Source organism: Carettochelys insculpta, chromosome 22, assembly GCF_033958435.1.
Source record: "Carettochelys insculpta isolate YL-2023 chromosome 22, ASM3395843v1, whole genome shotgun sequence".
Taxonomy (NCBI): domain Eukaryota; kingdom Metazoa; phylum Chordata; order Testudines; family Carettochelyidae; genus Carettochelys; species Carettochelys insculpta.
The window spans coordinates 23,632,789-23,650,795 of NC_134158.1; the positions used below are offsets into that span (position 1 = coordinate 23,632,789).

General features: G+C 44.0%; 1 protein-coding gene across 1 annotated transcript in view; it reads right to left on the minus strand.

Annotated features, from left to right (window-relative positions):
• ZC3H4 (zinc finger CCCH-type containing 4) overlaps positions 1-18,007 on the minus strand; it is a 30,380-nt gene that overhangs the window by 8,302 nt on the left and 4,071 nt on the right. The window contains exons 2-9 of the mRNA XM_075016647.1: positions 9,137-9,362; positions 8,283-8,393; positions 6,236-6,458; positions 3,579-3,721; positions 2,881-2,977; positions 2,604-2,749; positions 1,570-1,683; positions 1,049-1,160 (exon numbers count right to left, since the gene is read on the minus strand). Of these exons, the coding sequence (XP_074872748.1) occupies positions 1,049-1,160; positions 1,570-1,683; positions 2,604-2,749; positions 2,881-2,977; positions 3,579-3,721; positions 6,236-6,458; positions 8,283-8,393; positions 9,137-9,362 (1,172 nt within the window). The remainder of the gene's footprint in view (positions 1-1,048; positions 1,161-1,569; positions 1,684-2,603; positions 2,750-2,880; positions 2,978-3,578; positions 3,722-6,235; positions 6,459-8,282; positions 8,394-9,136; positions 9,363-18,007) is intronic.

Sequence of the window (18,007 nt, forward strand, 5' to 3'; positions counted from 1 at the left end):
AAATCTCTGCAGCCCTGACACTGAAAATAAAACTTTCCCACACCCCTTTTTTCCCTTCCAAAAACTCCTGCAAAGCTACCTGCCTTGTGCAGCTCTGTGGCTGTGAAGACCCCATTCCCTTGTGCCTTCTCCATGCTGTACTATTTGAAGCTGAGCCTGCCTTCACCGAAATGAACTTCCTCATGCCCCCACAGCTGTCCTGTGCCGTTAAAAGCCTACACCTCTTAAGGGTCTCCAGGGCAAGTCCTAGCCTCCTGCCTGCTGGGAGCCATTAGTGCAGGTCTTCATATGGGCCCTTCCCTTCCTTTCTGAGATGCTTGGTAGAGCACTGAAATCATTAACATATCATCACTGGCAGCTGAGCCAGCACCACCAAAAAGAATGGGGCAATTCACACCTCAGTGCTCAGGGCCTGTGCAGGCTCAGGCTGGCAAAGGTTACATTCAGGGCAGCCCCTGAGAGTTCCTGCATCTGGCTCTTCGCAGACTCGGGCACCAGTTAGCGCAGATTACAATGGCTCTGTCTAGACAAGCCTCTCCCTATTAGTTTTGGGAATAAGGGAATTTCAAAGTCTGGGGTTTATTTTGAAGTGCCAGCGTCTACATGGCCACTTTGAGTTTCGAAAGCAGCACTTTCAAAGTGCAACTGGCCGTTGTTATGCTAATGAGGCGCTGAATAGTCATATTAGTGTCTCATTAACCAGTTGCGATCATTTAAATGCCCCTTCTGAAAGGGAAGGGCCCGTGTAGACATGGCCAACGTGAGGGATTTGTTTGCAACTCTAACAGCTACAGACTGACTTTTGGAAACAAACCCTGAGACCAAAGAACAGATGACAGGTCTGTTGACACTCCAGTTACCCTTCATGGCCCTCTCCAACAAGTGAGTGTACCCCATGTTCTGAGAACCAGAGCAGACTGTAAGCCACCTGCTCCAGGGGCTGACTCTTTGGCTCATTTTTCCCCATTGCAGAGGACTGCACATGACTGATGCAAAGCCATTCACCTCCGTGGCAACTGGGAACACAGTGGCCATGACAAAAGGATATCGTGCATGTACGGGCAATTTTCAGCTCTTGCACAGTAACCGGTGATATAAAACTTGCACAGTTCCCGTTTCTTTGGGAGCTCGATGTCATGGCTGAAATTGCAGTGTTCTCCCTGCACAGAAAAAGCATAACATCCCATCTGTTGAAGAAATAACAACACATTCATGCTAATGAACAGTCCTATAAGACACTTGTTATGGAACTGATTTTTTCCTGGGGACCTGGCCCTGAAACCCTCAAAACAGAGGCTCTGCGTACCACAGCTATATCCTGTGTGTTTAAAGCCAGAGAATCAGGAAGTAGGAAGAAAACCAGGTGTGTCACTTAGATTGTTGTTTGCTTGGTTACTTTTCCTTATACCTGGTCTAACTTTCCCAGCACTCAGCCTACAATTCTTGACTCTGTGTTCCTTGGGGTAAGGACCACATACAAGTCTATGCCTTGTACAGCCCTGGACACGTTCTCGGTGCTACACATATGTGTAATGGTAAAGCCAAGGTCAGCCTTAAGTAGCGCCTTACCCAGGTGCACCTCCCTTCCACAAAATATTTGCAGATAACTTTTCCCTTCTTATCCGACTGCTGGTGGGGTTTATCATGGTCGCTGCGCCGGTAATTCCCGCCACCGCCTCCTTCCTGCAGGAATTACAAGGGTACAATTATAAGCACAAAGCGGCAAATGTTAGCCCTAAGAAACTAGCCATCTCCACACAATATGCGTTTCAAAGCAAATCAGAAAGTCTTGCTTGAAGGTGGCACAAGCAAGAGGAGACAGAAATTTCAGCTTGAGGGAGATGAACAGGAGCCATTTTCTGACTAGAAGACCTGTGCCCAGGCTGTGACATGCACTAATAATGGTTCCCCTCCTTCTGCCCTTCCTGGGCGCCAGTTTAACGGTGCTGGAGAGTACTTCTCCTCCAAGACCAAAGCAGGCAGAGGAGCCCTTTGAAGGAAGGGAGACAATCAATGCCCCAGGGTCAAGAAACAGGTTCGCGTATCAAGCACAGCCATATATGATTGATCACCAGCCTACTGCCCACTGAAGTGCAGCTAGGACGAGAGAGGTGGAGCCCTAGCCTTTCAGCAGGTCCGCTCTCTGTGCCAGCACAATGTCACTAGTAATGGCTTTATTCCTGGATGCCCTGCAGAGCCAAATCCAGCGAGAAAAGGGTCTGCTGTACGCCTCATCAGCAGGGCTGTTCACTCTTCCTAAGTGCTGCATTCCAAGGGAGTTGTGGAAGCCGAAGGGCTGGATCTTTACTCTCCTTGATGACAGAGGAGGTCAGCTTCTGGCTCAGAGCTAAGGGAAACATGCAGGGCTGGCAGGCGGAAGCCATCTTTATGTGCAAACTGAACAAGTTTGTTGTAGGGGCAGAGAGCTCCTGGGCAGGCTCAGAAAGCCCAACTTCAGCCCTAAATTCCAGAACTCAGTGCATGCAAGTGAAATGGTTTCTGAAGAAGCCTGGCTGGGGTGTCAGGGAATCCCCCCTGGGCACTGTTCCCTCAGGAGACCCAACCACAGCAAGACCCTCAAGAAGGCGGGCAGAGCTGCTTACCCCCATGTCCTCCTCATAGTAATCGTCATCCTCGTTCGTTCCGCCACCTTTCCCCATTCCACTTCTGCTCCCACCTCTTCCTCTTCCCCTGCCCAGCCCCTTGCTCCCTCTCCCTCTTGAGCCACGCCCCCGTCCCCGATTGGAACCTGAAATAGAATACAACAACATCACAAAGTTCTCCCAAAGAAAATGACAGACCAGTCTCGCTGTATTCTCTGGGCTGTGAAAAGCCCCTGAGCACCATCTAATTCACTCTGCTCTGGTCTTAGTCCCATACCTCGTCCTCGGCCCTCTTTGCTCCTCCGGTACTGGTTCAGCTCTTTGGAATAGTCGTCGTACTCCTCCTCCCCCATTGGCTCTTCGTTGTCACCATACTGAAATTCAGAAAGAGCAGCGCACTCAGGGGACCCGACTCTTGCTAGAGGGCCCAGGGTGATTGACGCTCCCCCAACCACTTCCAATTCCAGATAGGAATCAGCTCTCCCTTAATGGTGCCCATTTCTGGAGGACTCATGTGAGGCCACACCTGGAGGACTGCATCCAGTTCCGGTCCCCCCACCTCCAGAATGGGCGTGGACAAACTGGAGAGAGTCCAGCAGAAAGCAATGAAAATGATTACAGGGCCTGGGTATACGATTTATAAGGAGACCTTGAAAGAACTGGGCTTATTCATGCTGCAGAAAAGAAGAGGGAGGGGCACTTGATAGCTGCCTTCAACTACCTGAAGAGGGGCTCCGAAGAGGAGGGGGTTGCAGTGAAGGAGGCCTAGGTTGGATTAGGAAACACCGTTCACTAGGAGGGTGGTGAAGCACTGGAACAGGTTGCCTAAGGAGAGGGTAGACTCTCCATTAGAGGCTTGCAAGGCCAGACTTGACAAAGCCCTTGGCTGGGATGATTAAGTTAGGACTGGATTGGATGACCTCCAACTCTATTCTTCTGTGTTTCTCTGAGATACAGTTCAGTAACAGGCCTTACTTCCATTTCTTCTTCATACATTTCCTCCTCCTCCTCTGGGTGCTCGCTTCTTCCTCTCCCGCGACCTCCTCTGCCCATGCCTCTCCCTCTCATTCCACCCCTGCCTCCACGCCCTCGGTACCCTCGGCCTCGACCTCGGCCGCCTGTAGAGAAAGCAAACAAGCATTGGCCTGTTACAGCAGTACCTAAATACTCAAGACATTAATTAATTAATTTAATGGCACCACAATTAATGTCCGGTTGTCTTTGCAGCAGATACTATGTTGGTTTGCATGAGGAACATAGTTGTCTTTCACTTCCAGGGGACAATCAGATCAGCTTATGGTGGCAAATGATCTCTGAGTTATTCCTAGTCAGCGTGTGAGGGCATGCTGGGGCTTTCTAAGCCTACTATTACAAGGCTGAGCATTCGCCTAAGGAACTCAAACATAAATACATGCCCATCTGAAGGGAAAGCCAATGGCATTCCAGGAAGTGTCACTGGTCACAGTTATGCGGAAAAGACAATATACACTGGCTGTACCATCTATGCCATGGTCCTGCTTCAGGCTTTATCAACCTGTAGCCAGAACCTGTTGATATGTAGCACTTACCTGCCTCCCATACCCAGAGTGCGTGAACATATCACAATCTCTCGTATACTTTTCCTCACCACACCACTAGGAGGGAGGATAATGATTTCCCCTGCTTTACAGACAGGTAAATAGATCTGTAGAGAGACAAGGGAACCTGACCTGTCACATGAGAGATCTGTGAAAGAGCAGGGAACTGAACTTAGACCCTCCGAGTCCCAGGTTATCACCTCTATCATCCTTCCTCAAACAATATAATATATAGACATGTCTCTATTACACACCCCGGGAGTACAGACATGCCCATCTGAAAGTAAAGCCAATGGCATTCCAGGAAGTGTCACTGGTTATGAGCACTCCTCGTGAGCGCATGTTCCTTGTATTTTAGACTTTTGACATATCAAATCTTAGTGCAATTTGGTTTTAAGGGGGTCAAAGTTTTTCATGTTCTGACACAAATTACTTTTGAAGTGGCTAAAATGCAAATACTTCAATGCAGCTGTTGTGAATGCAGGGAATTCCTGCACATAAAGTTTCACCCTTCGTGCTGGCCTAGCCACATGCTATGCTTCAAAGTCTATTCTGAAAATACTGTAGCAGGATGAAATCTGACTTGCTGCACTATACTGACATTGTTTTCTCTGCACATAAAGGGCAGCCTGTTATTTGGCTCACCTGTATCTATCTTGCCATAAGAGAAAGAATGTGCTTTAAATAAAAAAGCTAGAAGAAGTGGGGTCTGACCTATGCCATTGAAGAGTAAAATGTAAAGAAATGGCTTTTTGGGTTTCACTATAGAGTACTGAGCCATTTAGGCCGTCCTGTAAAGAAAAGGCCTCCTGCTGTAGCCATATGGGAAGGCCTACAGCCTTTACCTGCAGCCAGACTGAAAGAGCAGCAGCTGTTAGCTCAAGAGCAGGAAGTCCCATACTCATGTTCCTGCTGAATGGCATTGGAGTGGTGGGATTCCAGGCCCTGTCCCAACAGCCCCCACTAGTGTCAGACAAAGAAACAGATCTCAGGACGGGTAAGGAAAACAGTCTGACAGCATCTCACCTGGCAAAGAACACCACTTGTCAATGGCTGGGGGTGTGAAATCCTCACTCTGTTATTATGGTCCCCACTCTCCTACTGTCTGTCTGTCTCATCTCTAGCTGGTCCTTCATTGTTGCTGTTTGCTGTATAATTAACTTTGCCGGGGTGGCTCCATTAAGATGGTGGGATATGACTGGTTAGGTAATTCTGTTACAGTATGTTAGGACTGGTTAGTAACATTTTAGTAAACCAGCAGAAGTTACGCTTAGCTAAGCGGGACTCAAATTTCACCATATAAAATTAGTCTCCAAAAGGAAGTTTCTTCGGAAACCAGCTCAGGGACACATGTCCAAGATGAGAGCTGCCAGACCTCAACCCTGAACCAGTAACACTGTGCAGAAACTGGAGTCCTGACTGGCTATCAAGAAAAGTTCATCTGCCTTCTTGGGAGTGGTGAGCACTGTTTGCTTGGTGTGCGCATTCTGTTTTTGGTAATTGTTAATACATAGTGATTAAGTATAATATGACTGTGAAAGGCTCTATCAATGGTAAAAGACCCTGAAAACTCCAGAGTGAGATATACCTTTCTCTCAGAACTGGAAGGGGCCTTCAGAAGTCATCAAGTCCAGTCCCCTGCCCTCTCAGCAGGACCCATCACCATCCCTGACATTTGGGTTTTTTTGTTTGTTTTTATCTATGTGCCACAGACCCCCTAAATGGCCTCCTCAAGGACTGAACTCACAACCGTGGGTTTAGCAGGCCAATGGTCAAACCACTGAGCTATCCTTCCCGCAGAGGGTGTGCCTGAACACTCAGAACAGGTAAGAGTGAGTGCTGAATGACAGGTTTGTGCAGGTAACCCCACCCCTGCAGCAGGAGCCATGTAAGCAGACCTCTCCTGTAACCAAGGAGCCAGAAAGCGCACCACAAACCATGTGCACGCATCCAACTGCGAGCCTGTGATCTTTCTGGTGACTGATCATCAACCTTAATAAGCACAAGTGTTCTAGAGCGCTGATTAGAAAAGCAGCTTGGCAATGACAGCTATACCTCGCCCCCGGTGTGTCCCCTCCTTAGCCCGCCGGTACTGGTTGAGCTCTTTTGTGAAGTCGTCATATTCTTCTTTCCCCATGTCTTCATCTTCCTCCCCCTCGTACTCGCCATAGGCCTCATTCTCATAATCCTCATACATGTTGTAATTCTTGCTATCCATTTTGGAGTAGCTCTTCTTTGGCAAGGGGGCACTGTGAGAGGACTGGTACTGCTGGTGAGACTGACAGAGTAGACAGAAAGAAAGGGTTTGTTAAGGAGCGATCACTTTGAAACAGCACAGTTGCGGTTAAGCCCGGCAAATCGCTGGGGGCATGCACCCCCTCTCCAGATGCCCCAAGGAATTGTGGAGGTAGAGCAGTTTTTATCCCCAGACCTTAAAGCCATGCTTTCCTTTTCTACCCACAATGCATACCTCCCCAGGCAGCCTTCTCCCAGGGCCTGTGGATCCCTGCAGACAGACAAGCTCCTCACCAAGACTATATACACAAAGCACAAAGTGTGATTAGAAAGGGAGAAATGACTCAGCGTCTGGTTGGCAGTCAGCTTCAAGTGGGGTGCCCCAAGGATCAGTTCTAGGGCCAGTACAGTTCAATACCTTTATTAACCTGCATGAGAGGATGGATTGCACCCTCAGCAAGTTTGCGGATAACCCTACCTTAGGGGCAGAGGTACACTGAATGGTAGGGATAGGGCCCAGAGTGACCTAGACAAATTGGAGGATTCGGCCAAAAGAAATGTGATGAGGTTCAACAAGAAGTGTTGCACCCTGCTGCACCTGGGACAGAAGAATCCCAAGCACTGTTACAGGCTGGGGACGGACCAGCTAAGTAGCCGTGCAGCAGAAAAGGACCTGGGGATTACAGCAGATGTGAGGCTGGATATGAGTCACCAGTGTGTCCTTGTAGCCACAAAGGCTAACGGCATATTGTGGTGCATTAGGAGAAGCATTTCCAGCAGATCTAGAGAAGTTATTATTCCCGTCTACTCGGCACTGGTGAGGCCACATCTGGAGTACTGTGTCCAGTTCTGGGCCCCCCAGTATAGAGAGCAGACAGGTGCATTGGAGCAGGTTCAGCAGAGGGCAACAGAAGTGATTAAGGGGCTGGAGCATGTGACCTATGAGGACAGGCTGAGGGATTTGGTCTTATTTAGTTTGCAGAAGAGAAGACTGAGGGGCGATTTGACAGCAGCCTTCAACTTCCTGAAAGGGGGCTCTAAAGAGGATGGAGACAGACTGTTCTCAATGGTGACAGATGGCAGAACAAGGAGCAATGTTCTGAAGTTACAGAGGGAGAGGAGTAGGTTGGATATTAGGAAAAACTATTTCTGCAGGAGGGTGGTGAAGCACTGGAATGTGTTACCTAGAGAGGTGATGAAATCTCCATCCCTAGAAGCTTTTAAGTCCCAGCTTGACAAAGTCCTGGCTGGGATGATTTAGTTGGGGTTGATCCTGCTTTAGGCAAGGGGCTGGACTCAAGGACTTCCTGAGGTCCCTTCCAGCCCTAGAATTCTATGATTCTAATGGAGCCACCAGACAGAGCTAGAAGGAGACACTGAAAAGTGCACACTCTTCTCACAGCCACAACTCTACAGGATTGAAGCCTGGGAACATGGAGCTCCCTGAAGAGGGAATCATTAGTATTCTTCAGGGCTCCCTCTGGATTCAGAGGCACATAACCTGTGGAAAAAAACCAGACCCACTTCATGGCAATTTCCTAATAACTAGTTTAATTACTGCATGTGGTACCTGCATTTATATGCTCATTTCTGTCTACTCTTCCCAGTCTCCTTGTTGGGAAGTGGCTGTTTCATGCTGCCAATGGAAGGCCAAAGGGAACATCTGATGCAAGGGTTTAATTTTTAGAAGTCATGGAAAAAAGCCACTGAGAAACAGAAGGGACTTGTTACCCGGAGGCAAACCAGGAGTCCATCAGACCAGCCTTCAGCCCCTCCATGGACCAAGTCAGATCTCAGTGTGCAAAGCCCTGCACTCAGTGCAGGAGAGAGCAGCTTTTCCCACAGCTGGTTGACAGCACACACTTACAAGAGAGTAAGGGGGGCTGTATTCCCTGTACTTTCTGTGTCCCTTCTCGCTGGGGCTGAAATCGGAGTCCTCGCTATAATCGGTAAAGTCGTCACTGGAAGATGCATGGCGCTGCAAGACAAACACATTGTCTCAAATTAGCATAGAGGCTCTTACGCTCTAAGCTTGAATTCCAATTCTGTGGCCAGGCATCTGGCCTAACACACACAACACAAATGAGTCTTTCCTAAGGGAACATAAGATGAGAGTGTTCCCACAACGGAACACTCATAATGTATTTCAAACTTCACTGCAGCTTCTGTGCAAACTGGGAACATTACCAGTTTGTTTCATCAGTTTCTCATGAAAGCTGCTCATATTACACTGTCTATTACTTTGAGGCTCTCATAAACATCTTTGATTTTACAAACCAGATATTTTAGTTTGCCACGTACTAGCCTCCTTGTAAGCACAGGTGCACAAAGAGATTTAGTTTCCCAAATCAAACTGTTTTTTTCTTTCCATTCCACCCACCAATATTTACAAACATAGAAAACAAGGAGAGAACCCTTACTAAGGCATCTTCTGCCTCCCACCATTTTGTTACTCTCCTGCTCAGTTATATCTGACTTACACAGAAAACTCATATTTCCTTGTAGGTGAGGTACCATATAGTCCACAGTGATTGGCTACATCTTCTGGCAAGGCCTAATGCAGGAAGACTATAACTAATGTTCTCCACAAGGTATGTAAAAGAACCCATTGGAATCTCTGCATATGTAGTTGGGCCACGCTGTGCTCTTAAAGAAGTAGAGTTGGGACCCCTAGTACCACCCTGGTAGGACTAAGAGAACTTTAGAGGTTTGTTTACTTACTTTGTGCTTTGATTTCCTTTTCTTTTTTGCTCTTCTTTTCTCCTTCTCTCTCTCCCTCTCTTTTCTCCTCTTGCGTTTCATCCGCCGATGAGCTTTTTCGTCATCTGAATCACTGTGATGCTTCTCTCCCTTCTCCTTCCGGCCCCGCTCATGTGATTCAGAGGCATTTTGGGGCTCCTCTCCCCCATCATCCTCAAGCTCTCCTTCCTCCAGCTCCCCATCTTCCCTGCAAAGCCAACACACACATTGGCATTTCACTCCTGACAAAATCACTCAAGACACTCAAGCCAACTCAACATGTTGGGGGTTTCTAAATCTAAAGGTAACACTAGCCCCAAATTAGGATGCCTGAGACTTCTGCAGAATTTGACTTTGTTATCAATCAGCGTCACTTGTTACAAAAAAACCCATATATTTTGGGAAAACACCTTAAAGTAGAAGAAACATTCAAGCCAAGCTTATCCAAGTCTCTCACATGCAGCAGGCATGGGATTATGCCTCAGATCACAACCCCCAGTTAAAGAGAAGCGAGATCTCCGCTATTTAACCGTTTACATCTATGCAGATTTTTAAAAAGTGGAAGAAGCCTATAAAATAAATCTACTGAACAATGAATAGCAGAGACTGCAAAGTTACAGCTTCAAATCTTACAGAACATTACCACAAATTCAATCAGCCTTTGAACTGAAGTACCACGTGCAACATGCAATAAACTATTTGGTCATCCAGAAGATAAAACTAAAACAAATGATCACTGAAAGCCCATTACTCCTGTTTTGCATCCTAATTCTTATATGGAATTCAGCAAATCACATACTGAAAAAGCATCTAGCTCTTCTTCCAGGGTATTTAAACAGGCAACTTCATATCTTAAAAAACAAAACAAAACAAAACAAAACAAACCCGTGTGCATTAAAAAATAAACTTAGTTTAATCTACAATTATCTGGACTTCTGCATGGAAACAATAGTCGTTTGAGCCTTCATTTCCAAGCCTTAAGAAAATGGAATTGGTCTTTTAATTTTGGATTGGTGAGAAATCTGGAAACATACGGCTGCTGTTTGCTCTTTACACAACAGGAGAGTTCACACGTAACTATGGTCATTGTCACATGAAACAAACCAAGACCTGGAATTCCTCAGAGGGTTTTCCGTCACATTCTGTTTAAGAATTACTGGCAATGAGTTAAGAAAAGCTTTCTCTGAGTTCACAACAGATCAAATCTACAAACCAAGAATGGGTGTAAGCAGTTCCTGAACTCTCTTTCCATACTGCTTTCTTTTTTCCAAATCCTATGAATTCTCATTTTCTTAATTGTGCTCTGACCAAACCTACAGATACTTATACTATTCACTTCTGTATTTAGAATAATTAGGAGTATGTTGAATGGCTGGAATATTAACACTGAGTTTCAAAAACAGAGTGAATATGCCACCAATTGAAGGATAACCCTTTCCTCAGATGTTTTAGTAGCAAGAGAAACCCAACCCTTGAAAAGGTCTCCTCCTCCCTTTTTGTTAAAGGCAAAACACAACAGTAATAGTGCCAAGAAATCGAAACAGAAATATCATTTAGGATATTAATCGTTGGCCACTCTACAGAAATGTCTCCTGTTACTTGCGCTGATGCTGAAAGATGTAAACAATTGACAGCTCTAGAAAATGAAACCAAAACTGTGCCTTTAGCTGCAGACTAGGTACAGCAGCAACAGTGCCAAGTTGCCTGCCCTCTCTACACTATCCCCTGCTAATGAGCCTCATCCCTTCCACCTAGAGAATAGACTACAGTTGTTCATCCTCCCGACTGGGACCAAGAGGCCAAGTCTATCTGAGGTTCAAGGATTTATCTATTTGGATTTCACAAATGATAAAAGCATTCCCTCCTCCCCTTGGATGCCCTTGGTAACCAGTACATTACATAAGTAAATGGACTACTGAATTCCTCCAAACTATGTCAAGTAACCTCATCCTCATGTACACAGAAATTCATCGGCCCCCATTCCAGACCACATCACCACAAGCGCTGCTTAACACCAATCTCCCTGCAAGAGCAGGGGAACAGAGACACTGAAACACCCCTAGGTTAATATGGACCTGTGGAGGAAGTGAGTTCCAAAGACCCAGGCTCTTAATTAAAAAAAGACCTCTAGCCTGTATTGGCAGAACTCCACTCAGGTGCCTCTGTTGACTGCCGCTGTGACAGTGTCACAGGACAGAGCCTGTCTTATTTACAGCCCTATAAATCTAAACCAAAATCTTAACATCAATCCAGAATTCAACACGCAACTAGGGCAGGTCGCCCAGCACAGGTTTAATGTCCTCACTGAAATAAACACTGATTAACAACCAAGCCAACAAATTCCACAGCAGCTGCAGTTTTCAAACAAATTTAAGTATCCACACCATGATGGTGCCTAATTTCAAAGATGGCGATAACAGTGGCAGACTGCATCTGAAAGGAAGGAACACAACTTCCTAGCTGCCAAGTAGATGGAAAAAGGCCAAAGTGGTTGTAGCTGCTACTTGATCTTCAAGCAGCAGGTGGGCGTCTCATCAGACATCCCCACCCCCACACTGATCATGAAGCAGGGCAACCAAAGGCAGGTGCACACCTTGAAGGGACAGAAATAATCCTTTCTGTCTCCTCTGGTACATTCACAGATCTGACCTACATCACAGTCTTATCTGGGCTGAGTCTCAGCCAGCTAGCCCTCATCCACCAATCCTTATCTCCTCACACAGCCAGTAATGCAATTAGGACATCTGAAGTTATTCTGAAAGGACTAAGGCCCTGCAAACTCATTGCACAGACATGTGAATAGACAAGATATCATTTGGTCATCACCAGCTTGGTCTGGACGGATATCAGCTCTAGCTCCTTAGAGATCACATACTCTGGATACACCCACTGCCAATTTTCCTGAGCCATTCATTTCCACTTGATCTCAAGTTCTAAGCCTGTTTTGATTTCCATTTGCAATTGTTTAACAACATACTTGTTCAAGCCAAGGTCAGGCTTACTGCAGTGCCACAGACTGAACCTCTCCAATCCACAACACTCTCGTCTGGCAACATCTACAATCTGGCATGATTTTAGTTAGCCAGACGGCCACTTTCCATGGGTGTGTGGCCAAGTTTCCCACGGTCCCATAAAGTTCGTTTTCAGCCACCAGACCTGGCTCTCAGTATTCTGTGCTGTTATTTAGCTGTAATTTACCTCTAAATGTCTTCTAAGAGCCCAGTAAGCAATAAAAGTGTTGGTAATGTGCTAGACAATACTGGCCTCCCATGGTCCAGCAAATTCTCTCATCTGGCACTAGTCAGGTCCTGAGGGTGCTGGATGAGGCGCCACCTGTACTTGCTACACAATAAACGTAATTCCTGCAAAACTAGTCACTGAAATAAACACTAGCACCTATCCAGGGTTCACCTTCCACATACCTAAATGGCACAATGCTAGAAACCAACATGAAAGAGCATGGAACAGTATCTGGTGAATTCAGACTCTACATACATTTCTGATAGTCAAATAATAAATGTATAAAGTCAATGAGAAAAAAATGTAAAATAATTGTAATTTCCTCTTCCAGTAGCTGTCTCCCTTCATCTTCACACTTACCTTAGCCACTTCAGAATCTCAAAATACCAGATGTCTGAAAACCCTTTCTCCAACCCCCAACAAATTGTCGTTTGCTCCTAGTTAAACACAAAAGTCCCTCTAAGGTCACCATGTCTCAGAGAGTTGTGATTTCCAAAAAAAAGCAAAACACTATGCATACCCATAACATGGAAGATTTTCCTCCCTTTACTGCTGTCTCAGAGAACCCTAACTCTTGAGTTCCCACATTATATATGCGTTGTGAGCGGCTAGTTGGTTTTCATCTTCCTCTGTAGCACTGAAAAGGCATTGTTTGTTAGCATCAGGCAAGGGACCCAGGACACTGGTGAATCTGATGCCTTCTTAGAAAATAGGAACATTGACCTTCAACTAGATGAATCAACATTTTTCATAGGGCTGGAGCTAATTTAAAATGGCAGCTTCAAAAAAGGAAGGAAACTGGGTTTAAATTTTTATACTAGCGTCCCAAAAGCAACGGAAGCCTTCTTATTTGAGATATTTACAATCAGATGGGAGAATTATGTCAGAAAAAACCTAAAAGGAATAAGCTGCACTGACCACACAGGACTGCATTAGAAATGCACAGTGACATAGCTACATCTGCACCACCGGTAGTGTAGACACATACCAAAGTGCAGGAGTAAATCTGATCTTGTCAATAGGTGGTAGCAAGGGTGGTAGAAGAATTAACCTCAGCCTTCCAGGGTCTAGTGCATGGGTGGCTACAGTGCAAAAACCAAAAAAACAAAAACAAAGACACCACATATTGTTGAGGGTGAAAAACAAGCTGGGCAGGCTATTTAGACTACTAATATTCTCCTGTGGCAACTGCTGATGATCCATTATTTTATAGGTCTGCTGTGGTATGGTAAATTCTTTCAACAACATATGTTTTTGGAATGCATTCTATTGTCCAAGGGAAAAAAAGATTATTCCCATTAGCATCCCATTAGCATCACTCTGCTTAAATCAGCATTACGTTCTCTGAAAGCACCTGCCAACTGGGCATTGCAAGGTTGCTTTTAATTTCCTACCTTCCCTGTTGGCTTTAAACAGAAATAAGTGCTCCTATCAAGATCATGTTGCAAACTCCCGCACTGCAATTGCCAGCTGCAAGAAGCAGCAATCATTTTTGCTGAGTAAAATACACAGTTCTTCAGCTGGGCCTGACTTACTCTGGTCTATGTAAAGGTTGGAGGAAAGAATTTGTCAGCCTGTTCTAAAAGAACAAGAGGACAATTTGTCATTAAGTGTAAAAGCTTGTGGCTACTGCTAGGCAATTTGTAGACCAGCTGATGGGACTCTAAACAGAAGAAATTCTGATTATACAAATTACCTTACCATCATACACCTCTTCAGAAGGAAAGGACTGAGCGTCTATAATAAATCACTGAGGTATAAATGTTTAGATAGTAAGCAAAATCTTGGGAGAAGTGACAGCCTAGCACCCAGGATGGGGCAGGGAACCATGCATTCCTGAATTCCTTAACTCTGGCTTTCATAGTGACTCATCTTAATAAGCTTCGGTCCCATCATTTAAGCTCTTAACCTCATTTTCCTAGTATGTAAAACTGAGATTATAATACTCACCTCCAAGAGAAAGTATATGGATTAATTCATTACCATCTGGAAAGAGGTTTGACCTCTTTGGACAGAAGGACTCTCAAGAGCTTAATCTGCTTTCACAATTTACTTTGATTTTGGGTGTTCACACAGACAAAACAGAAAACAACACCAGAATCTGAATCTGTCACATGACAGCTAAATGGCATCTGAAAGCTAGGGTGATTAAATCTGTATTTAAAAATGTGAATAAAAGTTACTATAAAGTGACAAGGCGGTGCTAACCCAGCTCGCTCACCATTTACATTCACTGGGGTTATACAGTAAAGAAGCCAAGTTGGTAAAGTGGCTAACATATTTACAATGAAGAATACAGAGTGTGGGAATATGTACCCATCTTGTGGCATTCCTACAGTTCTTTCACACTTTTTCTATCAAGGGCTGTCTCCCGTACAGAGGACACTGCTATCTTAGCAGAATGCTGAAGTCCATCTACAGCACTATATTTATGACATCACAATCAGAGCAATGACCTAAAGACAGTCAGACAGACAAAGTGCCCTAAAGGTGAATTCTCTCATGTGATAGCAGGAGAGAAAACAAAAACATTACTCACAGCAACATAAATCTGAAAAAAATTGGGAAAATTGTTGCCTTTTGGAAAACAAGTTTTAGTGTTCTGTTTTCCTCTTTAGCCACTATAACATAGTTTAAAAAGATGTTTTAAATCATAGAAATAAATTTATATACCAGCTATTTCAGAACTTTGACCATTTTTCTAATGTACAGGTGCTGAGTATATATGCAAATACACAAATGGAATGTTAAGTCATTCATTGTTACAAGACTGGGATTAAAGAACTATAATACCATATTATGCACAGAAAGAATTTTCATGAGAATTATCCTGCACTTGTAAGGTTAGTAAATCTCCTGCCTTTAAACATTAATATTTTCCCTCTGTTTTAACAATAACTTCTATTCACGTGAATATAGGCATCAACATTTTATGCAACAATCACATTTCTACTATGCAAATGCATCTATTAAAAACAAAACAATTTTCAAAAATAAATCTAAACATCTTAGAGAAATTGAAGGCTAAATATTTACATAGTTCCATTTCACGTAACTAAAAATACTCGGTTGAACTTGGAAAAGCTCCTATGGAATGGACAAATGATGAGAACATTTTGCACAATGAACAGCTGTAGCTGAGATAATTTACTAAAGATTTTGTAACTATTTTCCTCATTCCAGCCCAGAAAAGTTGGTCCGAAATAATTTGCTCTCATCTACCCGCTTCATATGGAAACAAGTGGGTTTTTTACTATTTATGGGAACTGGAAAGGAAAGAAAAGGAAGTTTGTGCGATCCAAGCGGTTGCTCTATAAACCTATCTGCTACAAAACATGCACTTGGTAGTATCCTATTTATAGTTATAAAAACAGCTTTATACATAGTGTTTCTTAAGGGCAGGAGAGTTAGGATGGTGACTCATATTTGGGCTGTCATACTGCTGCAGAAAACCTTCCTTTTTACAACACTTATACAACAGGTGCAGTTGAGTATGAAATCCCAAGTACAAAGCTATTTGTTTTAGTGGAGCAGATCCAGACTACAAAACCTGAGAGTTAATGAACAAAGAAAAGGCTACAAGGTAACTGAGGCCAGCATAAGGGAATGCATAAAATGAGGAGAAAATGCATGTTTTCAAAGTAATAAAGGCGGTGCTCTATTTGAAAATGAACCAAACACAGCATAACAGGAAGTGTACTGGACTGACAAGTCTCCAAGATCTAATCAAGAAATATTAACTTCTAATCTTGCACAAATTTAACCGTGTATATGAAACCCTTCCTAGACAGCATAGCGCACTTCCCTGTTCTTGGGATAAATGTCTTTCTCCTCCCTCAAAAAAGACATGAGCAAGATGGTTCAAGATGAATTCTGTTTTGTATTAATAATCTGATATTTTTACAGCACATTCTACAGACAACAAGAAGGAATCCTGTGACACCTTAAAGACAAACAGATTTATTTGGGCATAAGCGTTCATGAATAAAACCCACAAAAGCTTATGCCCAAGTAAATCTGTTAGCCTTTAGGGTGCCACAAGACTCATTGTTTTTGCAGATGCAAACTAACACAGACTAGCTCTGAGACCTGTCACCATGGGGAGAAAAAAACTACACAACAAAATCAGTGAAAAGAATGAAAGCTGAAAACCAGCAAGAAAATCATTAAACAAGCTGACACGTGGGAGTGGGAAGAGATTATTTTAGCTGAGAACAAGTTTCCAATCATGCCCCGGTGCATCTTTCTGAACAAGACACCAAAGGCTGGCTTCCAGTTTTACAGAATGTCTAGTAGTGTGGGGATTCTTTGTTGTTTTCATGGTACTCTTTGGCTCATTATAATGTACGCAGTGGCACACTGTCATAGGTTATTAGTTGATTTTTATCAAGGCCATCAAAGGCCTGGATGGATGGGACATCAAAACATTAAAGATGGGATTTACAAGGAATCTGAGAGAATAATGTGTCTATCATTAGGAGTCAGACTCCTATTTCCCTCAAAATTATTAGCTTGATAGAACCCCGAGACTTGGTACAACCCTGAAATAAAAAGGGAACTGGACAGAGCTTGTCTCTTTCTCTGCTCCTTCATAGTGCTATCATCTTGGATTTTACCTCAAGATGGTAACAGTGTGAATAAAGTCAACTGAGAAACCAAGAGAACATTTGCTTTCTAAACTAGTGTGGTCTTAAACATGTAATGTGCTGTGTTACATACAGAACTGTTCACCTTGGAGCAGGAATTCCACGTCAAGTTTCTCAGCTTTTCTGCAAGCTACTTTCCATTCAAGGCCTGTCTTCAATCTGGAACATCGGCTGTGTGTTCTCCACTGAGGCTACATCTGCACTAGCATTCCTCTTTCAAAAGAGGCATGCAAATGAGAGAAACCGAAAATGCAAATGAGGTGAAGATTTACAAATCTGGCACCTCATTTGAATATTCTTATTTCAAAAGAGCTTCTTTTGAAAGAAGAAAACCAGCACAGATGTGGCTCTTTTGAAAGTAATCCCCATGTTCAAAAAGACCATTCTTCCTATTTTTTATTAGGAAGAAGGGTTCTTTCGAAGATGGGGCTCACTTTTGAAAGGGCCACGTCTACACTGCTTTTCTTCTTTTGGAAGACTATGCAAATGAGGTGTCCGATATGTAAATCTGCACCTAATTTGTATTTTTGATTTCCCGCATTTGCATGCCTCTTTTGAAAGCCGACTGCTAGTGTAGACACAGCCAGGAAGTTTTAGGAGACACTCCTCTCACCCTACGGGGAGACACTGACGTCACTCCTGAACTAGGTCTCCTGCATTGCTTCTCAGTTTATAACCAAGCTGTAAAACCCAACCAGGGTTCTAACCAAGTTACAAATTGCTGCTTTTCTTTTCTGTTTTGAAGGAACTTTTATACTAGGGAAGACTTTCAAACACCACTTTAAAACGTAATCCAGCTTTCTCCTGAAATATTTTTGCGCTGGTCAATAACTAATAAAGTCATTTGTGTTTAGAGAGTTGGCTCCTTCTCACCCTTGTTACTCCACCCTGCAGTGAAGTAGTAATGCTTTTCAATATTCCACACAGTGTCACAGCTCTAGACTGTTATCATACACCCAGGAGTATA